This window comes from Rousettus aegyptiacus, unplaced genomic scaffold (assembly GCF_014176215.1).
Source record: "Rousettus aegyptiacus isolate mRouAeg1 unplaced genomic scaffold, mRouAeg1.p scaffold_m13_p_1, whole genome shotgun sequence".
NCBI lineage: Eukaryota > Metazoa > Chordata > Mammalia > Chiroptera > Pteropodidae > Rousettus > Rousettus aegyptiacus.
The window spans coordinates 22,502,647-22,530,041 of record NW_023416284.1 but is presented as its reverse complement, the minus strand read 5'-3'; the positions used below and the strand labels follow the sequence as shown (position 1 = coordinate 22,530,041).

The 27,395-nt window shown below is 38.6% G+C and overlaps 1 protein-coding gene, 2 non-coding genes and 1 pseudogene across 5 annotated transcripts; 3 read left to right on the top strand and 1 right to left on the bottom strand.

The window, feature by feature from the left end:
• The first annotated feature begins 15 nt into the window (after positions 1 to 15).
• CLSPN (claspin) lies at positions 16 to 25,259 on the top strand. 3 transcript variants are annotated; one of them, XM_016147256.2, is made up of 25 exons: positions 16 to 150; positions 3,619 to 3,727; positions 4,264 to 4,712; positions 5,309 to 5,470; positions 6,129 to 6,206; positions 6,539 to 6,611; positions 7,340 to 7,448; positions 7,626 to 8,206; positions 10,793 to 10,984; positions 12,557 to 12,813; positions 13,637 to 13,815; positions 13,916 to 13,980; positions 14,540 to 14,739; positions 15,068 to 15,222; positions 15,801 to 16,027; positions 16,600 to 16,711; positions 17,712 to 17,787; positions 18,009 to 18,112; positions 19,924 to 20,088; positions 20,189 to 20,310; positions 20,559 to 20,686; positions 21,020 to 21,125; positions 21,718 to 21,776; positions 22,038 to 22,199; positions 22,619 to 25,259. In XM_016147256.2, the coding sequence occupies exons 1-25, from the start codon at positions 127 to 129 to the stop codon at positions 22,727 to 22,729; spliced, it is 4,005 nt and encodes a 1,334-aa protein (XP_016002742.2). In that variant the 5' UTR covers positions 16 to 126; the 3' UTR covers positions 22,730 to 25,259. The 3 variants fall into 3 exon arrangements, with proteins under 3 accessions (XP_016002742.2, XP_016002740.2, XP_016002741.2); XM_016147254.2 differs by having other exon boundaries at positions 21,694 to 21,776; XM_016147255.2 differs by having other exon boundaries at positions 17 to 150; positions 12,557 to 12,798; positions 21,694 to 21,776.
• On the top strand, positions 991 to 1,070 carry LOC118606502. The gene has a single exon (XR_004952466.1). It is a non-coding gene; the product is annotated as a small nucleolar RNA U2-19 (small nucleolar RNA).
• Positions 1,203 to 1,272, top strand: LOC118606501. The gene has a single exon (XR_004952465.1). It is a non-coding gene; the product is annotated as a small nucleolar RNA U2-30 (small nucleolar RNA).
• Positions 25,260 to 25,739: 480 nt separating the features above from the next.
• On the bottom strand, positions 25,740 to 25,858 carry LOC118606927 (annotated as a pseudogene).
• Positions 25,859 to 27,395: the final 1,537 nt, after the last annotated feature.

The following is a 27,395-nucleotide window of genomic DNA, read 5'->3' as shown; positions in this document are numbered from 1 at the left end:
CACTCTGGGTAGGCGCGAAAGCTTAAAAGTCGCTGCAGGGCTGGAGACGGCGGGAGCAGCTGCTCAGCGGCTAAGGGAACTCAAGACCTACTTGGTCCCAAGGGGAGTGCTGGAGAGGCCGGAGTCATGACGGCCGAAGTGGCTTCTGAGGTGAGTTCATGTACACGCTTCCATCCGCGGCCGTGGAGATGAGGCGCCGAGGGGTGGAGTGGAGCAGGGGTAGTGCGGGACAGAGCGGGTCGCGGAGGCCGGGAAGACTACAGCTCCCGAAGTGCACCGCGGTGTCTCAGCCTCGGGGACCCGGCAGCAGAGACCCCCCGGCCTCGCGATCGTGTGGTCCAGTTCCAACGCTGGGATTCCCGCGCCTTGGTCCCCTCCGCTGAGTTGCTCCGGGTTTTAGCAGCGCGCGCGGCCGGCCTCGCAGCTCTTCCTCAGCCTGCCCCGCCCTCCCCTTTGGCGCGTTTCCTGCAGTAGGAGTTCTTTTTAAAGCAGCCCAAAAGAGAGGAAGGCCCAAGCCGAACCCGGCCTCTGGGCTACGGGGCAGGATTCTCTGTAAATGGACGGCGTGGGTCTAAGGGAGTTCGTAAGAGGTCATCGCGCGGGGCGGGAGAGAAGTACCAGTCTCGGGGCCTTCCGGGTGGTAGCTGGCTGGGCGCTGGCGGAACGGGTCATAGAAACGACTTCTGTTTCCAGTCCTGTGTTCTTTCCTGGGCGGGACTAGGGTGAAACACTTGCCTTGGGAGCAGACTTCAATGAAACGCCAAAAAACTCAGTAATCGAGATAGTATTTTAATGCAGCATTAAAAAGTTAATAAATGCAAAAAATCCCATCACTTGATAATGAATAAAATATCAAACTTTTAAATAAAGACAAGACCTGACCCTGTGCTTGCATGACTCAGTCTCTCACCTCACCCTAATCCTGGCCCTGGTTCCAATAAAACTTCATTTATAAAACAGGCGGCTTTCTCTGAGATCTGCTTTTAAGTGGATCAGTGATGAAAATAGCCAAATCTGAGCATCAGAAGACATTCCTGTCTACCTGACGTATGATCGCTATAGTTCTAAGAAGCAAAAGTATAAACAATAAGAGGGTGTGTGTGTGTGTGTGTATAAAGGTGACAGTGGATAAGTGAGGACTTGATGAATGAATGAGACTCGGGGTGGGGGAGATAAGTGTGTATGAAAGGCTAATTAATTCTGAGCAATGATGAAAAGGTGTTACTACTGACCTTTATAAATATGGAGGTTTCTACACTTGATCTGAGTTCAGAATTGGGGGAGAAAAAAAAAGCAGGCAGCCGACTTCATGATTTTTAAAAATATATTCATATTAAGATAGTATGTTGATTATTGAGTTTTTTGAGATCCTCTCTTCTCACCCTGTTCTTGGCCCTGTCTTTTAACTGTTACTAGTACTGCTGCAAATTGCCTAGAATAAAGTGATTAACAGCAACGCTATATATTGAACTGTGTGGTTACCTAGTATCTGGATCCACAAATGGAACCAATAGTCTTACTGCTTTGGATTGTTGGGAAGACCGTCAGCATATACATGATGATCCTCAGTGGTTCTTCAGTGCATGTTATCTTTGGTTATTTTAATAATTGTACCAAGCATTCAAATCAATTTAATAGTTATTAGAGAAGCCTGTAGGGTGAGGTCTTGTAGCCTATTACATGACAGATGTTAATATTTTTCCCCTTATTAAGTTGATTCAGAAACCTGAGAACACCAAGGAGGTCAGAGACCTGGCATCTATGACAGCTTGGTCACTAACTTGTCAAGTGAGCTAATTTAGCTCTCCTTTAATATTTTACCTTTGACTTTTAAAATGATTTTGTTCGGAAATTTTCGAACATACAAATGTAGAAAAGCTAGTCTAATGAACCATCACCTAACTTCAACGTTTATCAAATCATGCCAATCTTGTTTCATTTATACCACCACCCATTTCCCCCTCACTAGATTACTACTTGAAAGCACATTATTTCATCTATAAACATTTCATTTTGCATCTTTGAAAAATAAGGGCTTTCCAAAAAAGATATTACCACAATATTATTACAACACCTAAAATTTAGAATTATTGCTTAATATTAAATATCCAGTCAGTGTAGATTTCTTTCACACACATATACTTTTAGTTTGTTTGAATCGAGATCCACAGAAAGTTCACATATTATGGTTGTTGGTATATGTGTACAGATCCCCCTCCCTCTCTTTCTTTCCTTGCAATTTATTGTTAAAGAAACCACATAGTTTGTCATACAGAGTCTCCCACACCTGGATTGCATCTCTGATGTTATTTCACATGTCATTTGGATACACTGAGAAACAGTTCACATAGAAAAGGCATAATAAATGCTTGATTCTTTTCATTTTTTACCATTACAGTCGCCCCTCCCCCCCATCTTATCCACCGAGTACACTTTCCAAGACCCCCAGTGGATGCCTGAAACTGCAGATAGTAATGAACCCTATAAAAACTTTTCCTATGCATACATACCTATGATATAGTTTAAGTTGTCAATTAGGCACAAGAAATTAACAACACCAATTATAAAATAGAGCAATTATAACAATGCGCGAGTGTGGTTTCTTGCTCAAAATACCTCAATGTAACCATCCTTTACTTAAAGTAAATGGCTTTGTGTCGCTTGTTTCAGGAGATCCCTTGCTGAAGTCTCCATGTAGGCTCAATGCTTTCTGGTGCAACACATTACAGTCAATTAGAACATGTTTTCTGTTCTGTTTTTCACCTACAAATTCAATGCCTATCCCATCTTAACTAAGCACTTATCACACACTGTGGCCATAACTTTAGCAGTTCGAGGTGGGACAGCAAAACTAGCACGAATTTCTTTCTCTTCTACAATGTCACATTTTAATTCTTACTGTAGATCTTAGTAACCTCAGCATATGATGTTTTTTTCTTTCCTTACTGAGAACTTTCACCTTTTCACTTAAAGGAATCACTTTACGGCTTCTCTTTAGTGTGTTTGAATAGCCAACATCACTACTCTTTTACTTTGGATCTATTATTAAGTAAAATAAAGGTTCCTTGAACACAGGCACTGCACTATCAGGACAATCCATCTGATAACTTAGGCAGCTACTAAGTGACTAACAGCTGGGCAGTGTGTACAGTATGGATATGCTGAACAAAGGGATGGATGATTTATGTCCTAGGTGGGACGGAGTGGCATGGTGTGAGATTTCATCATGCTACTCAGAATCATGTGCAATTTAAAACTTATGAATTAAAAAATAAATAAAACTTATGAATTATTTGTTGAATTATTTCTGGAATTTTCCATTTAATATTTTCAGACCACAGTCAACTGCAGGTAATTGAAAGCGAAACTGTGGATTAGGGTGGGGACTACTATACTCAAAATGAAGAGTTGGTTCTATAGAATTCTTTGCAGGTGAACAATGAATTTTTGTGTCATCCTTCATTGAACCATTATACATATGTATACATATATATGTAGACATATATATACTTTTAACCTTATTTCATCCTGATGATTCCATAATGATTTGTGTGTTATTAGGTACTTAGAGCTTTCTGTCATCTGCTGGTCAATACAAAGTATATTTGTACTTTCTAGGTTCACCTAGAAGTCAGTGATCCAAAACTCATTTCACAAGAAGAAGCAGACAGTCCTTCAGACAGTGGACAGGGCAGCTGTGAAACAATTGGGACTTTGAGTGAAAGAGGTTTGTAATAGTACTTTTATTTTTAGGACAAGAATGTGGGAGCCTGGGTTGTAAGTGGATTAGATTAATTTCATTATTCTCTTGATTTGCTAAATTATTAATGCCCAACCTTATCGTTTATTATTTGTCCCTTCCCCCAACCTTATTGTTTATTTTATTATAAAAGTAAAATAATAGTGTTTGTGCCCTTTTGAAAATAACCATTTTTATTATATTATTATGTATGAAACATCCAGAAGCTACCACATTGCCTGGTTGAATGCATTCATTCCTGCTATAATAAAAGGATTTTTAACACCTGCCAGAAGGATTAGATTGTAAATATGTATAATTACATTCCTCAGTAAGAGACATTTTTCCAGGGACAATATTTTTCAAAATATATTTTTAGATTTGCTTTGCTACAATCACTTAGTGGAAGTTACATAATATCACAAGGTAATATATCACTTGGATAATTGTATATGTTTTTGAGGAGTAGTAGGAGGAAGGCCAAATGACAGTAGACTTCTAAATAAAAGTTGTGTTTCCTCCAGATTCAGATGAAGAGATATTCGTGAGTAAGAAATTGAAAAGCAGGAAGGTGCTACATGACAGCGATTCTGAAAGAGAGGACACAAATGCCTCTCCAGAGGAAACTACCTATGACAGTGTCGAGGAGGAAAATAAAGAGAACTTATATGCTGGAAGAAATGGGAAAGTCAGAAGGATTTACAAAACTCTGGCAGACAGTGATGAAAGTGACATCGAGGCGTCTTTGTATCGGGAAAATCTTGAAACCCAAGTGACACCTTGCTTAGAGGTGGGTCTCCAGTCTGAAAACTCAGTGGACTTTACTGTTAACAGAAAAATTTCCAAAACAAACATACGTGATAAAGAAGGAACTGGAGGAAAAGCAAAAGTAAAATCAAAGAGAAGACTTGAGAAAGAGGAGAGAAAGATGGAGAAAATTAGGCGGCTGAAAAAGAAGGAAACAAAAAACAAGGTACATTTTAAAGAATCATTGGCTATTTCTAAGGCAGATTCACATTTTAGAAAAGAATGCTTTTAGTTCTTGAGGTTGTTTCTGCACTCCGAATATTGCTTTGACTTGAGTTTTGCATTGTAAGAAATGTGGTATGTGATTTAAAACTTGCTCTCATTCCCTAGTTCAGAGGACACTTTCAAGTAAATGGGTTTCTGATTTTCTTTGTGAGCACATGGAGTAATTCTTTGCTACTTCCAACCTGATGAAAATTAACTTAAAAGGAGGATTTTTCATGTGTTCATCAGTCAAAAGTCTTATTTGCTAACTGGAAAACAATCCTCAAGTTTTATAAACTAGTTGCTGAATAAGTAATTGACCTTTCAAAAATATTTACTGTTAATTAAGTTAGTTTTGGACAGTTGCATACAATCACAGCTTGAACTTCAAGGGATGACTGTGGGTTAAGGAACCAGTGAGAATGTTCTAGAATGCCACATATTTGTCTACAGATGAAACACGGGCTTTTTTTGGCCTGATCCAAATTGCCATATGATGTTGTGAAATACTGGATTTTGAAGTGATTGAATTTTGCTTTTTCTTTATGCATTATTCAGGAAGATAATGTGAAACAGCCATTTAATGATAGTGGCTGTCTTCTTGTGGATAAAGATCTTTTTGAAACCGGATTGGAGGAGGAAAGTAACTCTCCATTGGAAGATGAAGAGTCACTGGAATCCATAAGGGCAGCTGTGAAAAGCAAAGTAAAAAAGCACAAGGCAAGTAAATGTCGATTGCAATAAGAGCTAACCCATTGCTTCTAACCTTTGCTTTATTTTATGATTTACTGTTGGAAACTTAATTTTTTTTTTCAACATTAGAAGAACACATATCAATTGATGTAAGTGTTTCCAGCTGTTAATTTTGGAATTATGCAGTACAAGTGACAGGCATGCCAACTTGTTTGAAAACTAGGCAGTTGGGCAAAAAGTAAGATACTTTATGTTGTGTAAGAAGCAGGTAAGTAGTGAGGCAGAGATGGAAATTTTCACCTTGTGGCCTCTAAGAAATGAAACTAGAGGGTTTCAGAAAGGATATCGAAGAGACACATCAGTCAAAGCATTGTTGTCCCGAGTGTTTGGAAGCATAATTGTTCTTCCTAAGGTCATCTTTAGCAACCTGGGAATCATGCTCCCTCCTTAGGGAAAGACATACTACAGAAATATAGGAAATGAGGGCTTAAACTCCATTTGAGACATCTGATTTGTTTTTTAGGCATTGTAGAATGCTGTATGGTTAAAGTTTTCTATTTGATAATTATTGATTTATTATTAATGTACCATAATGTAATGTTGGAGTATAAAAGCCATCTTGAGTAAGCAACATTTTATTTCAGCTTCACTTTTTGTTTTATTCAACTTGTAATCTTCTCTTCAGAAAAAGGAGCTGTCTTTGGATAGTGGGGTCTCTTCTTTTGAAGAAGCAAGTGAATTATCAAAAGGCACCATGAGGAAGGTGAGGTAAAGCTGTATACTGAATAGTTGTCATGTTGATCTCTTTCCCCAGGAGACGGAATTTCTCAGGGATAAATATTTTACCTCGTTTATTATATTTTCCTGGTATCCAAGATATTGCTTTGTACATAGTAGGGATACAAATATGGATTAGGTTGAATTAATTCTATCTGACCTGCAAATAAATAGAGCTCCTTGAGTTGATATTGTATTGTTATTATTAGTGGTTACTGTTACCTCTCTGTCCTCTTTCTTGGAGAGAGCAAATCCTTGCGAAATAAATATTTTCTGGATAATAGTTTTAATGTGGTCTCACTTTTTGTTTTCTTCAAGGAAAGAAAGGCAGCCAAATTAAGTAAGGAAGCATTAAAAAAACTGCATAGTGAAACTCAGCGCCTTATTCGAGGTAATACAAATCAATACAGTAAACTTTGAGGCAAATCACAATATTTCTTTGTAAGCTCAATTTAGATGTTGGGGATTTTTGTTTTTTTAACACTCCTAACGTGAATTGGATTACAATATCAAATTTAGAATGGCTCTTGGTGAATGGACATTGTTCTAAAGCTGTGGGACATTACTACAAACAAAATGTCTAGAACTGTAGTGGTGATAAGAGAGAGTGGTTTTGTTTGTTTGTCTTGCCATGGTGTTTTATTAGTTATTTTTGATAGTTGCTCCATTTACATTAATTTTTAGCTTTTGAGTAGAATAGTATTTTAAATGGTTGTACTTCTAGTTAATATAAAACAGTTAAATTTCCAGATTTATAAAACAGCAAAGTTGGGAGTGTTTTTTTAATGGTTTTCTATGCTATATCAGGACCCTTTTGGAAACTTTTCAAATATGCAAATTTTTAGGCTCACAGAAATTTTTATTTCATCGGCTTGAAAGGGATCCAAGAATCTGTATTTTTTAAAAAAAAACTCCCTGGATCAGTTTGACTTCACAACCAGATTAGAAAGCCATTGGTCTTCAGGGAGTTCTTTTCTACTCAGGTCTAGTCTTTATTAAAGCCAGGATTGTTTTCTATTTCTGGTGATGTCTTTAGTTGTACTGTTTAGTTGACTAAATATAAAGTGACATTTCAGAATATACAATATATAAATTTGCTTGTTTTGTTTCATTTTATAGAGTCTGCACTTAATCTTCCATATCATATGCCTGAGAACAAAACCATTCATGATTTCTTCAAACGTAAACCCCGACCCACTTGCCAGGGAAATGCCATGGCATTACTGAAGTAAGAACCCTCTTTCCTGTGATTGTAATTTTCATAGACATTCAGTTTTGTAGCACTCCAAAAGTTCAGATTCCTTACATCTTAAAAACCGATTTAACTGATTCATTTTATACTAAAGAATGAGGTGGTTTCAAATTTAGGATAATTCTCTACTCAAACATATTTCCCCTTCTCTAGGTCATCTAAGTATCAGTTAAGCCATTACAAAGAAATCACAGACACTGCAAACACAACTGAGATAATGAGTGACCACCATAGCAAAGATTCTGAGCAGACAACAGGTACAGGATACGAAATGGGAATTAATGCACTCCCTGCAGTTTCAAAGGAGCTCCAGACCACTGCTGGATCGGATGAGTCTTGCAGTCAGGATTTGGTGGGAAGTGAAGTATTAGAAATCCAGGAGAAACAGAAGCAGAGTGGTGCTAGACCTTCACCTGGGGACAGCTCTGTGGCACAACAGGAATCCAGCTTCCTCAGGACCGAGGACAATGAGGGGTATCAGACTGGAGGGCTTGTAGTACCTGAACTTGATGCCCCAGAAGGAGAAGAAGGCCTGAAAAAAACAGAAGAAGCAGATGAAAAGGTGGAAGAGCCCAGGCAGCAAACTAAATCAGCAGCAGTTGTGCCCTCTGAAAAAGCAAGGAAGTTTACTCTGGATAGACTTAAACAACTGGGAGTAGATGTTTTCATTAAACCTCGTCTGGGTGCTGATGAAGATTCCTTTGTGACACTTGAAGAACCTGAAGCCAACAGAGGTAATTGTGGGGAGCCTCTCCAGAGTGATTCTGGTAGCTTTCGATTATATGCCTTTTGGAAGACAAGGGAACATAGGAGAAACCAGTAACCATACATGATCTTATTCTACAGATAAACAAGCACACCTCTCTTTATTGAGCTTTGCAGGTGTTGCATTTTTTACAAATTGAAGGGAAGCCCCTCCACCAGCAAAACGATTATGACTTGTTTTATTGTGATATCTGCTTTATTGCGGTGGACTGGCACTAAACCTGCAATAACTCTGAACTATGCCTGTACCAGATATGGGTAGACTCCCATTTAGATAAATTTGGCAGAGTATCATGTTTTAAACTGTGTTTTAAATGGAAGCCTGTTAATAGGTTAATATTCAAAAGAAATACATTGCTATTACGGTATGACGTTCATAAAAGCATTACTATTCATCTCATGGTCAAAGAAACATTTTGGTTCAGGAAATTGTCTGCAAACTGAGTTTTTTTTTACTCATTCAAATATTAAACTGTCTACTACATGCAAGATGCTGTAGGACATTCTCCCCCCAAAAATCTGACATTTATCCTCCACTTAAGCCACTCACACATTAGTAGGGAAGATAACTATGCAAGAAAGTGGTGACATGTTTTATAATGAACGTGTGCCCCTGTGCCCCTGATAGTTGGAAAACATTAAATAATGTGAAGAAAATGGAAAAGTATTCTTTGCTGAAAGAAACATTTAGAATAAACTGCTATCGGAGCTCAGAGGAGGGATAAATTTCTTCCAATAGGTAGTTAAAGGAAAGCTTGACGAGTAGATGGATATACTTAATTGTTGACTGCCTTCTTTATATTTTAAGTAGGATTTTCTGGCTTGTTCCCTACTCTGTCTCTGGTGCTTCCACAGTGGATGACTCATTCATTGTAGGTTTCATGAATGAATGAATGATCCTTCAAGATAGAACTCAAGTATTACCACATTAGATAAACTTTCTGACTTACAGGTAGTATTGGGTGTTCCCTCTGCGTTGAGGCAGTGTGGTATGATAATTAAGAGCTTATGCTTTATAGCAAAGCCAGAGTTTGAATCTAGACTGCTATTTACTATTTAACCTTTAGTATGCTATTTGGCCTCTCTAAGCTATCTTTTTTAAAAAATGAAATAATGGCACTATCTGGTTCATAAGGCTATTGTGAGGATTTGTTGAAATTATGCATACAATTAGACAGCATAAAGCAACACTCAAGAGCTGCTGCTTCTGCTAGTATTAGTGAAATTAATACAGCAAGACTCTCCTTCGTGAAACAGCTTATGGTTGACATGTGCTATGTCTACCACAGTATTTGGTGTGTAAAATATGCTCAGTGAGTCTTTGTTGATTGAATGGATAGACTTCGTGGAAGTAGAGATAAATACATCCTTGGAAGCAACAGAAAGCTCCACATGGTACATATTGGAAGGATGTGTAAGTCAGTTTGACCAGAGCAGAAGGTGAAGTGGAAGGGTTGTGTGACAGAACTAGCATGGTTCCGGATGTAGTTCCATAGTGTAATGGTTAGCATGTCAGCTTTACACACAAAAGGTCCTGAGTTCACGCCCCAGTAGAGCCACAGTCTATGGTCTATGGCCATGCCACCCTGAACAAGCCCAGTGTATGATCTTGGAAGCTAAGCGGGCTCGGGCCTGGTTAATTCTTGGATGGGAGACCACCTAGGAAGACCAGGTGCTCCAGGCATAAATAATAATAATAATAATAATAAAATAAAATAAAAACTAGTATAGCTCCATTAGCAAAGAAGCCTGGGAATGAGCTGTTACCCAGAACGTGGGAGGAAAGTTTTGTTATGTGGGAATAAACGTTCTCTAAACAGTTCCAGTGTAAGAGATGGGGAAGAAACATGTTTTTGAGTACTTACTATATTAGATATTGCTAAATTTTGTTGTACGGGACTACAAGTTACCTAAACAGTCCTGGACTGACAGACAAGAAAGGGAAGAAACCTGATTTTGAGTACCTACTATATAGATTCTATATTAGTTATCTTGTATACCAGTTAGGTTTGTGGTTCAGGGGCCAAATGTGAGTGGGATTTCCTCTCTGATTGTACTGATTATGCAGCTTCATAAAAAACTTCTATTCCTACTACTGAGTTACATCACTGACTGGATCGATCGTGATTTTCTTTCTTTTTTTTTTTTAATTGCCCATAAGAGTGCTTAATAAATGGTGAAATGTTCAAAATAGGGAATTTTTTAAAAGGAGACTGAAATCAATGAAAAATTAAGCCCCCTAAATAACTGAGAATTACGGTAATTTTTTCTGCCAGTTTGATACTTTAAAAAAAAAAATGTACATATTTAGAAACGCCAGTTGTAAATTTCTACCCTAAAGTGAAGAACAGTTGCAGCAATCCATTGGTTTGGCTTAAGTTTTTTGAATTCGACACAGGTGTTAGTAGCAAAGGAGTGTATGGTGTTTCTTGTGTGTTTTTCTTCCCTACAACTTTGTCAAGCTTAAAAAACTTAGCTTATAATTCTTAATTGGAATCTTAAAGGAAAGAGTTTGAGTGTGGCAAACTGACATACTGGTTGACCTTTTGGTTTAGAACTGGAAGCATTGAAGCAGCGTTTCTGGAAGCATGCTAATCCAGCAGTCAAACCCAGGGCTGGTCAGAAGGTAAATGTGAACATCGTAGTGAAAGATGTGGGCACTGATGGAAAGGAAGAGCTAAAGGCAGATGTGGTACCTGTGACTTTGGCAGCTGAGAAGCTGGATGAAGTAAGCCACACAAAACCAGGTATTTAAGTTTACTTCTTTTTTTTTCTTTTTCAGCTTTATACTTTGTACTCTTTCAGGTCTTTTATGGCCACTGAAGTGAAAACTTGTAGAATCTTTTTTTCTTCGATACTTTGGAGATTGACTAACACTACTTCTAGCATGATTCACATGTAGCATTGCCTAGATGTATGGGGTTGGTAAGATGACTTTATTTCTTAAAATAACCTCTGTCTTATTTTAAGAAACTGAATATCCATTGTAGAAAATACGTAGAAAGAATAAACAAAATCTTCTACAGTCCTCTCTCAGAGACAGTTTCTATATCCATATTGTGTTATATCTATCCTTTTAAACTCTATTTGCATATATGTATGTTTTTTAAAAAACTGTAATCATGCCATTCCTTCTGCTGTGTAATCCGCTTTTTTATTTTAACAATGTACTAGAGGCAGATCTGTTGTTCTCACTCCCACTTTGAAAATACAAGTGATATGTCACATGGAAAAAATGTAAAACACTGAGGAAAAGATTTAAAATGAAAAAGTAGTCTTCCTAAAGACAACTGTTAACATATTTTGTGTTCTAGGAAAATTCATATGTATATACCATTGTGTGTCTTCTGTGTGTGTGAGAGAAGGAGAGAGACAGACAGACAGACAGAGACACAGATAGACAGACACGGAATACTTACTCTCTCAATGCCAGGCATTGCTTTAGGTACTTTACAGTAAATAACATCAATATCCTTATTTTATATATGAAGAAATGATAGACAAAGTATTTACACAGCTCTGTTATCAGTAGCCTAACCAGACCACCTAACTCCAGAGCTCAAACACACATTATGTTGCTTTTGAGGTTTTTTTTAACAGCTGCCTAATATTCCATTGTGTGAATATAATATGATTTATTTAATCATGTTCCTGTTAAGGAATCTTGTTTGTTACAGTTTTTGGTTTCTGATACAGTGTTACATCCTATTATGAGATATACATTGGTATAGCTGGATATAAAATTCTTTACAATGGAATCATTGAGTCAAATTTTCATATACATCTCATCGTCCTTTAAAATAGTTACATCAATTTATACTCTGAATCACAATGCGTAAGAGTTCTTGTTTTCTCTTGTTAAATATGTCAAAAACAATATCTCATTTTCATTTGTATCTTTTAAATTAGAGGTGAGGTTAAACATTATTTTAATTTATTAACAATATATGTTCTTTTTTCTGTGAACTCCCAGTTCATATTTTTTGCCCATTTTACTCTTGAATTGTTTCTTTTTTTTTTTAATGGCCTCTTTGCCAGACTCCTGAAGTCCCACTACCCCCCGCCCCTACCGTGGCTTTTTGCCCTTTTAATAGTAAATTTACAATCCCAGAGTATAGAACATAATTCTGGAAGTTCTCTTTTACACTTCAATTCATAACAACACCCATTTGTTAAAATAACAAAAGCCTAGAGTGCTAAGGTCTCTGATTTTCCTTTTGGAATGTGACGATAATACTTCTGGAGTTGCCTGGAATTCACACTCATGTAGTATGTAGTCAGTCATCGTGTCTAAAGCATTTCTTCGTATTTCTGTTCAGGTGAAAAGCTTCTGGTGCTGAAAGCGAAACTGCAAGAAGCAATGAAACTCCGAAGGTTTGAGGAACGCCAAAAGCGCCAGGCATTATTTAAACTAGATAATGAAGATGGATTTGAAGAGGAGGAGGAGGAAGAGGAAGAAATGACTGATGAGTCTGAGGAAGACGGAGAAGAAGAGGAAGAGGAAAAGTTAGAGGAAGGAGAGGAGAAAAAAGAGGAAGAGGAGGAAGAAGGCAATCAGGAGGTTTCTGGCAATTATGTAATTTTGTTACTTGGTCATGATGAATAAGAAAATCAGATCTGAATAAGAGTATAAGCATATTTCAATTTGAATAAAATAGTAACACCTGCAGTTCATAGAGCTATGCTATGGCTTGTGTTAGTTTATGTATTGTAATGTAATGCTGATATTGAGATGCCTTCCTATGAGTAGGGACTTTTATCTCTGTTGTTTATTTAGTTTATTCAGAATAGAAAGTGATTTTAACCTTGGCCAGGTTGATGTCTGGAATTAATTCTCAGGCAGGCTGAGACCTTCCTGAGTTAATTTCATTTTTCATTGAGGAAGGTATTTATAGAAGGGCCTCTTGCCCTCATTCCATAGTATTGTTTTCTTCTGAGAGAAGATTGATGATGATAGGATTTTTGGTAATAGAAAAAAGAAAAGCTTCCTTGTTTGTGTGCTGGGGGCGCTTGAAAGAGTTGGGTAATATTTAACCTGGGTGAAGACAGAGGAAAGCAGTGGCTGAACTGGGCAGCATGTCACAGTCTGGTGGGTTTGAGATCAGTAGTTGCCCTACAATCTCAGGCTAATCTTATAACCTCTCACTGGTAATTTTAGACTTCTTTCATAATCTTGTAGCAATTTTGGGAGGGTAAAAGGTAAGGTAAAATAAGTATAAAAGAGCTCTAAAAGTGTCAGGAAAGATTATGTTAATAATAGTTAGACTGAGCCTCCTACAGGTTTACCTTTTCAGATTTAAGGTGTGACCAAGTAGCTATATTTCAGACTAACTGCGTTTGCTTTCAAATCTTTTGACGTGTATCATTTTGTTTTGGGGCGGCATGATTGATTGATAAAGGATGCAGAATTCCTTCTCAGTAATGAAGAAATAGAAACCAAAGATGAAAAAGAAATGGAAAAAGAAAACAACGATGACAGTAGTGAAACTGGCAAGTCAGTCGGCCTTCTGTCTGTTCTCAAGCCTCTTTCATCAGATTCCACCTTACTTCTCTTTAAGGACAACTCTTCCAAGATGGGGTAAGTAGTTTTCTCTAAGGAAAAATAAGATCCCCTTCGCTTTGCCACTCTAGTAAGAAGCAGACATATATCTCAAGTAATTTACGTTCTTATTTTGTAGTTACTTTCCTGGTGAAGAAAAATCAGAAACAGATGAAAACTCAGGCAAAAGGACTAGCAAACTGGGTAAGTAGTGACTCCTGGGCAAAAAGTGACTTTTCTTTGATTGTCCAACTTTGATACTGAAGGACTACAACTCCATAAGTTTCATTTTTTGAACCTTAGTGGACTTTTCCCAGTCTTACATGTGGTAATGGAAGCAGTATATGAATTAGAATATTTTTCTTGGTTCAGTTTTTGAAAACTTACGCGCAGTTTCTTTATAGTTGACCAGGGGCATATAATAGGACTGTAGCGAGTATGTGTTAACCGTGTGAACCATAAAACATTTCTACTGTATGTAGATAAAGGAAGGGACTAGATAATGGCGAGAGTGATCACAGGCATTAGGCAGGGTGATAGACAGGAACTTTCAGGTGGTACTTAGCTCAGAGGGATAAACCTTGACCCTATAATACACTTTTAGCACTGTAATTTACCTTTGTAAATTATATGTTTTGGAACATATAACTTGAGAGTTTTGCTTATGAAGGTTACCTGACAATTTCAGTCTCAACTCTTTTTCTTAAACATATCCACCTTACTTCTGGAAGCACATTTGTAAAAGTTATTTCTCTTTCTTTAGATGAAGATGATTCATGCTCATTGCTAACAAAGGAGAGCAGCCACAATAGCAGCTTCGAGCTCATTGGCTCCACAATTCCATCCTATCAGCCCTGCAATAGACAAATAGGCCGTGGGACTAGTTTTTTCCCTACAGCAGCAGGATTTAGATCTCCTTCCCCTGGGCTATTTCGAGCCAGTTTGGTCAGCTCAGCTTCTAAGGTAAGATGGTAATGGCTTTCTGATTTCCTCCCCCTTTTGCTTCCCACAGTTCTAAATAAAGTGTGTCCAAGCCAACCAACTCCCACCACATTATGTATGCTCAGTTTAAAAATCCACCTCCTTTGTGTATTAAACACAAGCTCATCCAGTATTCTTACTTTCTTGGAAATAGTTTTCTTTTTGCTTCTCTTGGCTATACATTGTCCTTCTCAACTACAATTGCGTGAGAGTAGATTAAATATTGCAAATAGCAACTTCTGTTGTTGTCATGACAGTGAATGACATTTGTAAAATGTTTTGTTTTTGTTTGGTTTTATTTTGGTGCCAGAGTTCAGGAAAGCTGTCTGAGCCTTCACTTCCCATAGAGGATTCCCAGGATCTGTATAACGCCTCCCCAGAGCCTAAGACACTTTTCCTAGGAGCAGGAGACTTCCAGTTCTGTTTAGAAGATGACACTCAGAGCCAACTGTTGGATGCAGATGGGTAGGTAGTTTTATGTTTCTGTGGGTGGGATGGTGCTGGGTACTGCTTAATTTTGTTTAAAAATAAAGTGAGCTTCTGTCACTCCATCTGTGCTTTCTCTTCTGAGAAAGAGGTGTACAGACCATTAGTATTACATTCTACAAGTTTGAACAAAGTCTCTCCAGAAAATAAACATAAATAGCCCTTGCTGGCATTCTGATCCTTCGGTCTCTGCCTTATTTGAAATGTATTGCTCTTGTAAAGGCATCAAATTTCCTTGTATCCATCCTACTATGTTATGATTGCTGGGTGGGGTTGAGAGTTGAGACCTGTGGCACATTACATGGACATAACACCAAGCCCTATTCTAGCATTAGCTAAAGCCAGAATTATCCTTTACCCTTTATCTTTTAAATAGCATTTATGCTTTCATGAAACTTCCTCCTCTCTCTTTAGATTATCACAAGGCTAAAGGTTGAATCTTTTGTGTTCTGGTTTAGGATTCAGCTTCTAACTTTGGTATTGAAAATGAGATGAGTTTTTCACCCACTACTTTGTTTTTTCCCTAGAGTTTTTTATACTCTTCATTGTGCTTGTAGGTTCTTAAATGTTAGAAACCATAGGAATCAGTACCAAGCTTTGAAGCCTCGATTGCCATTGGCCAGTATGGATGAGAATGCCATGGACGCTAACATGGATGAGCTATTGGATTTGTGCACTGGAAAATTCACATCTCAGGCTGAAAAAGCTTTGCCCAGGAAGAACGACAAGAAAGAGAACATGGAGGAACTTCTGAATCTTTGCTCAGGAAAATTCAGTTCTCAGGGTAAATATCCAACAAAGAGCATCAGGCTCACCACAGTCAAATATCTTAAGTCAGTACCCTTGAAAAGAATCATCTTACTCTCAAGTGAAAAGTTTATAGAAAACAGGATGTGATGGATTCCTGTATGTAGGTTGAATTTACTGCTTAGCCTCTGACATTTAGAGCCCTTATTTTCTTAGGGCGATAAAGCGTCAACTTAAGATTGCTCTAGCTTTGGCCATATGATTTGTCATTTATGGTTAATATATGTGCAAAGCTTAGAAAAGTGTCTAGTGTGTAGTAAATATAAATGCTAACTTATTATTGCCACCGGTACACCCCTACCTCCCCCTGACAGCAGAGGCTGTAATGTAAGCTCTGTGAGAGTTGGGATCTTTGTCTTGTTCGCTACTGCATCCATGGTACCTGGAACGTAGTAAGCACTAAATAAGGATTTGTCAAATGAATGAATAGCTGGTTAGCTCTTTTTGGCTAGCTTTAGAACTCTATTGAGCTGGCATGTCTTTAGATGACTGGGGAAAGTGGATAAAGCTGTCATTCCTTGGTAACAAATCTTTTTCTTTGTTATGTAGATGTCTCCACTCTGGCTCCATCAGAGTTAAATAAGCAGGAGAAGGAGAGCAGCATTGGTGATCCAATGGAAGAAGCACTTGCTCTTTGTTCAGGCTCTTTCCCAACAGACAGGTGATTCTCAATGATTGGTTGAAACTTGGGAAGGCTTAGTCTTCTGATGAAATTCTGGGGTCAGGTTCTCTGTGCTTAGCAATAATCAACCATCTTAGAGGCTTCATATCCTGGCTGAGAGCATTGAAGTAGGTCTGAGCACTCCACATCCAAAAATTAGAGAAAGGCAAATCAAAACCGCAATAAGCTACTACCTCATACTCATTAGGATGGCTACTATCGAAACAAACAAACAAAACTTTTTTTACGGAAAAATTTGTTCTCTGTTGGTGGGAATGTAAAAAGAAGCTGCTATGGAAAACCGAATGGCAGTTTCTCAAAAAATTAAAAATACAATATGATTTAGCAATTCTATTTTTGGGTATATACACAAATGAAGTGAAAATGGACTCAAAGAGATATTTGCACACCCATGTTCATAGCATCATTATTCAGAATACTCAAAAGGTGGAAGCATCCCAAGGAGATAAACAAAATATGTTTTGTGTGTTGTTTGTGTGTAAGCAATGGAATATTATTCAGCCTTAAAAAGGAAAGAAATTCTGATATGCTGCAACATAATGAATTGTCAGGACATTATGCTAAGTAAAATAAGCCAGTCACAGAAATACAAATACTGTATGACTCAATTTTCATGAAGTACTTAGAATAGCCTAAGTTATAGAGACTGAAAGTAGAAGGGTGATTGCCAGGGGCTGGAGAGGAAAGAATGGGGAGATGTTTTAAGGGTATAGAGTTTCAGTTCTGCAAGATGAAGAGTTCTGGAGGTTGGTTGCATGACAATGTGAATGTACTTAATGCTACTGAACTGTACACTTAAAAATAATTAAGGTGATAAATGTTATGTTATATGTATTTTATCATGATTAAAAATTTTAAGGTGTGATATTTTGTTTCCTGATTCTCGAAGAGATTGTTGGTACTAATAAAATACTTTCAATACTTTAGTTCTTAAGGCTTTCAACAACTTATTTTATTGATTTGTCAATTTGCATTTTAGGGAAGAAGAAGGTGAAGAGGAGGAATTTGGAGACTTTCGGCTTGTCCCAAATGATAATGAGTTTGATAGTGATCAGGTGAATTCAAAGAGAGCAAAGTAATCATAACTGAATTCCATGTATTGCTGCTGTATGGTGTTTTTTTTCTAGTCTTAATTCTTGAGAATTTTAAATTTAGCATCTTAACCAAAGCAATTTCCTAGAATAAGATGTTTGGGCAGAAGTTTATAAATCTTGTTTTAGTTGAGGACATGTTTTACTCTACGTAACTTTGGGTGTGGTCCTGTATGATTTTGCAGGATGAATCTAGTGACTCTGATAATGAAGATGTGGCAGCGGAAGACTACGAAGATGATGATGAAGAGGAGCTCCTGAAGCAATCCGAGAGGCTGAAAAGGAAAATGTAGGTGTTAGGTACATTTCTTCAATTGCTAGAGAGCCCTCCTAACATTGAGTTGTAGCTTGCCACCTTTTTTACCTAAATTTGCTGGTTCTATTTTTGCTTTTTGTGGTTAGCACAGATGAAATAAAATCCATTCACATGATATCTCTTGAATATTCAAAGACAGTCATGTCTTTAGGTGTTTTCTATACTGAATATCTCTGGTTCCTTCAGCTCTTTCTCATGTGACATTGCTTTCATATTCCTCACGTTCTGGATATTCTCTTTATTTTCAGATGTGGTCTGGCTACTGCTGTACGTAGTAGAACAACCACATTCCTTGTTCTGGGTGCGTACTACTTAGAATGTAACTGAAGGTCATCAGAACTGATTCATTGTAGATCCTGAGGATCTAGTAGACAATTAAAATTCTCTGTATCTTTTTGCTTATGAATTAATGTCATTCCAAGTTTTCCTCAACCTCGTCTTGAGCAAATGATTCTCATTTATTTTTCTAATATTTTGTTATCGTACTGATCATGTAAGTAAAACCATTTATTTTAGAATAGTTAAAAGAAGAAAGATATAAATAAAAAGTCATCTATGTCCATCATCCAGAATATTTATGGAAGTGTTGTTGGTGGTTATTGCCTCATAACCTTTTTTATTATATATAACTATATTTTTTATAGTTAAATAATATATTATTATATAGTTGAAATCTGTACAAATTTTTTATGTGTACAATTTTGCTTTCTTTCCCACTTAGCATTTCCATAAGCAATTTCCCATGATACTACATAGTTTTATAAATAACATTTTAATAGGTAGTTCATATTATATGTGGATGACTTTTGGATTTCATTTATAGGACATCATATTGATCCCTATTAGATTTATATTATTGTTTTTAGCCCATTATTCCATTCTATTAAGATCAGTTTTTGGTTGTAATTTGTCACCTGTCAAATTAATTATCTCATACGGCATTAGGTCATCTATAAATTTTTCTAAGGCAGTGGTTCTTAAACCTTGTTTAAGTGCATAGTCCTTTGTTCAGATGAAATTTTATAAAGAATGACAGCTAAAAGTTGAACTCAAAGAGGGTAGATGGAAAGATTGGGAAACTTAGTGACTAGTAGCCCCAAAAGAATTCCCCCAGAAACAGGATTTAGAGAAACTCAGCTTTAAAAAAATAACAAGTCCATGATAAACACCAGCCTTTAGAAAGGCTTCAGACTTCTGCTACTCATAAGCGTAGATAACAGGACTTTGAACCCAGAGTGATAGCAGTTTTGTTCTCAATGAGAACTGAAGTCAGAAAAACTCACAGTGGTTTTGATTACCGGTAACTCTGCGCCTCAGACATGCCTCTAACTTGGGGGTCAAGATTTGGTGGACTGTAAGAGATCCCAGTCTGTTTACAGGGTAGAAAGCAGACTGGGATCAAGGTAATTCGAACCTTCCAGCACACATGTCTCAATTGTATAGAGGAGATCGAGAGTTCTGGCTTTAAAGTCACCAGCCTAATTGAATCCAGGCTCTATTACCTCCTAGCTGTGTGACCTTGGGTAAATTGTTTACTCTCTGAATCTCAGTTCCTTCAACTGTAAATTGAAGGGAATAATAGTACCCCCTTCCGAGATTATGCCCTGTAAAGCACAGTGGCACACAGGATGATGAAATGAGACTTTTTGTTATCAAAATGTATTACTATAAAGTTGCTTATTGTTATTATTAGAGGTGGCTCTGTGTTCTACTTTTCTCATTGCTTCAGTATTCTGTGTATGTATTTATCATTGCATTTTCTACTCTTCAAAATTATTTTTCAGGAGATTGAAAAAATACCTGGAAGATGAGGCAGAGGTGTCAGGGAGTGACGTGGGAAGTGAAGACGAGTATGACGGGGAAGAGATTGATGAATATGAAGAGGATGTAATCGATGAAGTACTTCCTTCCGATGAGGAACTACAGAGTCAAATCAAGAAAATACACATGTCAGTATCCCAATAAGCCTTTCAGTGCATTGGGGTGTGCCTTAAAGCAGGCCCCATAAACAGGTCCTGGATTTGAACACTATCGCTTCTCCTGTTGTAGGAAAACGATGTTGGATGACGATAAGCGACAGCTCCGTTTATACCAAGAGAGGTACCTTGCCGATGGGGACCTGCACAGTGATGGTCCTGGACGAATGAGGAAATTCCGATGGAAAAACATAGGTATCTTGGTTGTCGCCTTTAGAAGCAAATGGTACAATGTGCATATTTGTCCAATTTAAGATGACAAATGGAAATCAAAACTATTGCAGGCTGTTGTGGAGGACCTGGCCGTAACCATTATTTTCGATTACTGGGTGGGAAAATTTTGTGTCAGTGTATGGTAAATGGTAGGAGTTCATTTGTATATGTCCAGGCATCCTCTCCTATGGGAATTGCAAGATGCTGAGAACCGTAACTCTTTGCTTTAGATGATGCTTCCCAGATGGACTTGTTCCACAGAGACTCAGATGATGAACAGATCGAAGAACAGCTTGATGAGACAGAAGCCAGATGGAGGAAGGAGCGAATTGAACGAGAGCAGTGGCTTCGAGACCAGGTAGGGAGTTTGCAAGGAATTTGCCTCTTCTGACCCTAGTGCATGAGGAGAGGAGCTAGCCACATAGCTTGTCATGGCAGTTTCAAACTCTTGGACAACATATTGCTATTCCTTTTAATCCTCGAATTTTCTTCTGTGCTTTGAGGTTTACTGTGGGCGATTTTCTTCATGTTTCTTTGTCAAAAATTAATTTTTTTCTTTTTGGTCTAAAACAACAAAAGGTTGGAAAAAGGAAAACTAATGATATCCCAGGTATTTTAGCTTCATAATCCAGGCTATACTATTTGGGGGAGCTGTAAACTTTTGTTAATACTGTCTGACTTTCATTTTCAGGCACAGCAGGGGAAAATTGCAGCTGAAGAAGAAGAAGAAATTGGGGAAGATAGTCAGTTTATGATCCTGGCCAAGAAAGTTACAGCCAAAGCACTGCAAAAAAATGGTGAGCTCTTGGTCCTCCTCAGGGTCTAGTGCCCTGGATTATTAGTGCTGGAACTTTGGAGGTGACTCAACCTTCAGGGGCTATTGCAGCTTAGTCATGGGTCTGTATCTAATATTGTCTTAAGGAGGCACTTCAGAGGTGGGGAGAGTTGGTTGTGTTCTTGGATCTTAGGCTATTGGGTAATAGATATTGTACTTGTGAGTACATACAGATAGCTGCTTTTGCATTGCTTTTGCATTTTTTATATAGTTGCCTGAGATTATATATCTAAGTGTTAGAGCTAGAATTCGAACCCAGATATATCTAACTCCAGAACTGAGGTTCTTAAACACTACTCTGCACTCTTAGCGACTCATTTTTTCTTATTACTGTTAATGTTTAGTCATTAGTTCAGCTCAGTTCTCTGTCTTTATGTTACTACTTGCTATAGTTTCAAGTCAACATTGTAGAATAATCAGATTCCCTATGGCTTTAGTTTATTGTTATAGTTAAAGGCTTCTTAGCTTGTTTAGATTTCAAAGTAATCCTCCCCACTTTTGCCCAGAACAAACTTCTCTATTCTTTTCAGCCAATCGCACTGTGGTTATTGAAGAAACAAAGTCTTTACTCAGAAATCCTTTTGAAGCCATCAGACCAGAAAGTGCCCACCAGGTTGGTTGAGGACCTTGTTAGCCTCATGTCATGATCTGCAAAGTTATAAAGTCCCAGGTCAAACTAAGGGAATACTCTGTCACTAGGGGAGGGAGGTGGCTGTAGGAAACAGAAGTAAATGGCAAAGGACCCTGCTATTTCTTTTCTACCGAAAGGGGTAGGAATATGTCCCCTCAATACCTGAGGAGGCTGGGAGAGACCGACTTTTCATTCTATCTTTGGCACTTGGAATTTGATACCAGATGACTCTTCTTTCCTCAGCTGAAGACAGGCTCACTGCTAAACCAGCCCAAAGCTGTGCTTCAGAAACTGGCTGCCCTCTCTGACCTCAACCCCAGTGCTCCCCGAAATTTAAGAAAGTTTGTCTTCCATACACTTTCTCCTGTCAAGGCTGAGGCAACAAAGGAATCACCTAAGCCACAGGTAGGGAATTTGAGAATTGATTTGGTAGCTTTCCAAAGCAGAATTTACTTCTTTTTATTAAAAAAAAAAAAAAAAAACACACATACACACACACGTGTATATATAAATACACACACAAACACACACACCACAGAATGTGTGTGTGTGTTTGTGTGTGTGTGTGTGTGTATGTATTTCCAGCTTAAAGGCTTCTGCTGCAGTGTTAATTTTGGATTCCCCAGTAAGGTACAAGGCGATTGCTAACCCTAGTAGGTAATTAGGTTTGAAACTTGCCTGGGGAGTTTATATATATATATATACTTTTTCTGTTGTTATTCATCCATGATTTAACTGAGTTAATCAATTAGCTGAAGAGCTAATTGAAGGCAAGCACTTGTATGAGAGTCTTGAGCTGCCTTGACTCTGTCTTTGCTCTCTAGGTGAGGCGAAAGGCTACATCATTAATGAAAACTCCTTCACCTAAGCGCCTCAAAACAGGTGATAGAACTTCAGAATTGAAGCAAAGTATCTTCAGGTACTTGGAAAGCTAACACCGTCAAGGATACCAGCACCTACAATGTAACTGCTTTGAGAATTTTCTGGCATTGAAAAATGAAATCAATGCTCACATGGATGATTCTTCCCTTCCTTCATAATCAATGCATTGAGATTGCCAACACAGATTCCAGGTTTTTTCTCTGCATGGCTCTGGACGTCTTTTTCCTAGTATTGTTTCCTGGGTTGGCCACTAATCTTAATTCTGCAGTGTTTACAACATTGACTCATGGGACACTTGGGTGAAGACTTACTTCCTCCATTAAATATTTGACATTCTATCCTAGCAGCTTTCTGGGTTGATACCTCTTTGTGAAAGGGGTGGTTAGAGGAGGAGGAGAAGGAGGAAAAGTATGGCATTATAGAAAATTAGAGAAAGCAGTGACTGTGAATACCAGCATGACTCCTTCACACCCATACGATCTGTACCACAGTGACTGGAACTCAGTGAGAGACTTCTTGGAGGACCTAGGAACCAACAGATGGGCTGTTCCATTAGTCTTGCCCCTTCCATTTTTTTGTATACATCTTCCCAAGACAGCCCAAGTTTCCAAATAACCTTTGCTTCCTCTATAATAAGGACTCAAACTGGTACCCAAGTCAGAAAGACCTTGGCCCCAATTTTGGGGACTATGAGGATGAAGATAAAAGGATTATACCCAGAGTCTATCCCATGGGGCAGAGAACCTGCTCCTGGGACTGAATTATTGATTTGAAACAGTGTCGCTCCAAGACCTCCGTTCTCATCCTGACAAAAAGAAATATAACCATTATTTATTGCATTCACCTGGGTGGAGTACATCACCAGTCAGAGGACAATGTAATGCGTCATTACTTATTCTGAGAGAAGACCACCATGAAGTTTAACCAAAATAGTGTTAAGAGAATTGCCATCACTCCTGAGTTTCCCTAAACTACCATGAGGCACTCAGATTTTAGATATATATTTGTTCCCTCAGAACTGAGCATCACTGTTGTTTTAGGGAAACATTCCATGTGAATGATGGGGTTTCACTGTTGGGAGCTGGACTTGGGAAGTTGGATGAATTACACCAGTTTTTATTGGCAGGTGGGAAACACCAATTTAACTGATGCAATTAGGGTGTCGGTGTTCTCCATTTCTTTCTAATACACAAGATGCTGACTTTGACAGAATTCATATTTGTATATTTGTAATCTTGTAATGGGAAAAATGTATATAAAGGTGTTTTAATATGTATGTAGTTTTTCAATAAATCTCAATGCCTCGAAGGCAGGATTTGCTGTCCAGATTGAGTGTCTATCTAATGTTGAGGAACAGGTTGAATGTTGTTTCTTTCCTCACATTTAATTTCGATTTTGATTTTTTTAATGCTTTTTTTTTGTTTTCAAGGAGCATTTTATTTTCAGCCTATCATAGGGAAGCCCTCTGGGTCTAAAGTGAGAGGCTGTTGTAGTTGTCCCTACACTGGCTTCTCAACTCCAGTGAATTTATCAAATTACCAAATGTTTTGGGTTCAGTGCAGGTGAGGAAAGTTTATATAAATAGTACCTGTTGCTACAGCCTTGTGATTGGCAGCCATGGGTCCAAGGTGAGGGTTATTTCCCTTCACTCTGAGTCCTCTAAACAGTGCTGGGCAAAAGAGAACGGGCCAAGAGGGCTTGATATTTCTCCACCATTGCTTTCCTGTATCCTTTTTGTGGAGAGAGATGGAGACTCTTTGGAATTGACCAAATCAGAGCCTGAGAAATTTTGGAAGCAAATGGTTTCTGTTATAGCTTCCAGAAAGAGAGCACTCTTTGGAAAAAGAGAAGTTGAATCTTAAGGTCTGAGTCATTTTTCCTCGTGCCAGCATAGCTGTCATAAGTTAATCTAAGCCTCCATCTTGGTAACAGATTTGAAGTGGAGAGTTGTGACCTTACTCATGCGCCCCGTGCCCAAAGCATTGAGCCATCAGCTTCAGCTCTGTTTTAATGAAACTGAGGCCCCATGACTTGCTGCTATGGCTCCTGCTAGGACTAGCTCTACTAGTTTGGAAATTACATACCTGGAGGTATGAGTCTGGGAGACAGAGTATGCTCAGTTTCAATCCTTTTACCTCTTGTTCTACACACCAGCATAGGGACATATGGTGTTTGCTTCATTTAAACAGGTCTCTGACCTCATTAATTGTGTCCATGATTGCATAAGCCATTCTAGGGTCTTTTCCATAAAGCACCAAGTTATATTCACCAAAGCACTATAGAGACAAGGTGCTCAGCTCCCTGTGTATCCCTTATCTTCACTGCTTCTCTGCAAACTTTACTCCACTTCGAGAATGTCTAATGGCTGAGACTGGGTATTTTTGATCTCTGTCCCTTGAAGCCCTGTCCTGAGATTTGTGCATCTAAGGATAAGGAACAGTGCTTCCAGGAGGAGTATTGTTATGCTATTATCTGATTATATCATTGTTGAGATGGTGTTATATCTTCTACCTTGTATCCTACTCACTGCCTGGCACATGGCCTGGAATGTAGTGTTGCTCAGTAAATGGTGAATGAATAATACCACACCTTTCAGAGCCTCCATTTATATCTGTAAAATGAGGATAGTAATTCATCCTTGTCTCAGGGCTGCTGTGAAACAAGTTGAAAATGTACGTAAATACATTATGTCAAGTGCTACTCCGTAACCATAAGAAATTGCCAATGTCATAATAACATGTTTTGTGGACCACTCCTTAAAGGCCTGTTGTTTCATTAGCTTCTTAAAGTTAACATTTTTAAAAATGTGATCTTCCCTAAAAACCTGCTAACCCTCTTGTGTTTCTCATTTCAGTAAAAGGTACCTCCACACACCTAGTCACTCAGGTTAGAAACTGGAAAGGCATTCCTGACACCTACTTCCTTACTCCCATAATCAGTCTCTAGGTCCTGTTATTTCTACTTTTTTATTTATTTTTTAGGCAAGACAACCCTTAGTTGACCTCACAGATTGCAAGGATCTTGTCATCTTACAATCCCTAATTTTTATTTTTTTGTTTTTTACACCTGTAGCACCTGGTCTTCCTAGGTGGTCTACCATCCAAGTACTAACCAGGCCCAACATTGCTTAGCTTCCGAGTTCAGATGGGACCAGGCTTGTTCAGGGTGGCATGGCCGTAGACAACTACTTTTGAATTACATCTTAAGTCAGCTCACTTCTTCCAGCTCAGTAGCCATGTCCTCCTCCAAGATTTATAACTTGGCAGGTTACTGCAAATGTATGCTTTGGGTAGTGCCATGCCTGGCACATAGAATAACTCAATAAATATTTATTGAGCAATATGTGATCTGAAACCTGGAAGAGTTAATGGTGAAAAGCTTGGAGCCGAATCCCCTACAAAGATGCTTTCTAGTGGGGGATAGAATAGAGGTGGTTGCTATGTGAGACCTTAAGTCCTTGCTCAGCAATTTACAAGTGACATGACCTTGGATAAGTCATTCTCTCTGAACTTTTTCCTTAACTGGAAATGAGGCGAAAGTGAAATGGCTTGATTTCGCACACAGGGTGATGGTTAGGATCAAAGGGACAAATTCATGTGAAATGACTGAGGCTGAGCTAATGCCGGCTAATCCACTGCTGAGGAAGGGGTAGTGCTGATGCCTCACCACAGTTTAGCTGAGTGGGAAGGAGATGCCAAGCCTCACCAGTCTCCACAGGTTCCAGCCCATGGGCGGATCTCAGGACCAGTGATGGCTAGCTCTGTGCCAGGACCTGCGAGGGTGGTCGGGATGTAGATCTGCTCATGTGTCTGGATTCTCACAGTGAGCTGGAGAAACAGGGACATCTTTGTATATGGCTGACGTCATCCCAGATTTTATTTTTGGAGACCCAGGTACCAGATATCTCTGTCCCGAGTAGTTGTATCATCTTGGGCTGTGCTACCCACGTCTCCCATCCCCTCTTTCTGTTCTTTTTTTTTTTCACCTTAAAGTTTTTTCATTTTCAGTTTATTGATCTAGTTCTTGCCTGCGGTGGGATACATAATGGGAAAAGGGGGTTCCAAATAGCATAGCCTAAGGGTGATTGGCAGAAACTATGGGGTTGGGCGCCTGGGTTCTTTCCCTTTATTCTAGAAGGAATGGCAGTGTTATTCTTGATAGCTGGTGGGCTAGAGGTGGGGGTGAAGAGGCAGCTCTGAGCTCCAGGCTGGAGAATAACTGGACCCAGTCTAAGGGGTGGAAAGCGCTGGGGCAGGGTTGGGAGTGAGTTGTGTAGGTTTTTCATCCTCCACCTCTCACCCTTTTTCTCAGAGGCTGAAGGAAGGAAAAATGCTGACTGCCCACCCCTCTCTGTTTGTCTTGTCTAATTTAACTTATGTTATTTATCAAATAGACAGGTTATTTGGAAAACCAGATGGACCCAGGCAAAAATCATCTGAGTTTTCCAAATGTGAAAAATTAGGTTCTGGGGGCCCAGGAGGAAAGGCGTGTGTGTGTGTGTGTGTGTGTGTGTGTGTGTGTGTGTGTGTGTGGTGGCGGGGTGGGGGGGATTGGGAGGGGGTGAGGAGTATTGAGGATACTTTTATGTCTCTGTAGTCAGAACCAGAAATTGCCCCATGACATCCAAGCTTCCCCCCTCCCTCTTTTTCCTTCAAGTTCTTTATGATTAGAATATAAATGAGAAAACTAAAATCTTTATGTTGGTGGCTGGGAGTGGTG

Coding starts and splice junctions, on each gene's coding strand:
- CLSPN (XM_016147254.2), top strand. CDS start 127: ATGACGGCCGAAGTGGCTTCTGAG. Junction 3,728..4,263: donor TGGGACTTTGAGTGAAAGAG/GTTTGTAATAGT, acceptor TGTTTCCTCCAG/ATTCAGATGAAGAGATATTC. Junction 4,713..5,308: donor AGAAGGAAACAAAAAACAAG/GTACATTTTAAA, acceptor TGCATTATTCAG/GAAGATAATGTGAAACAGCC.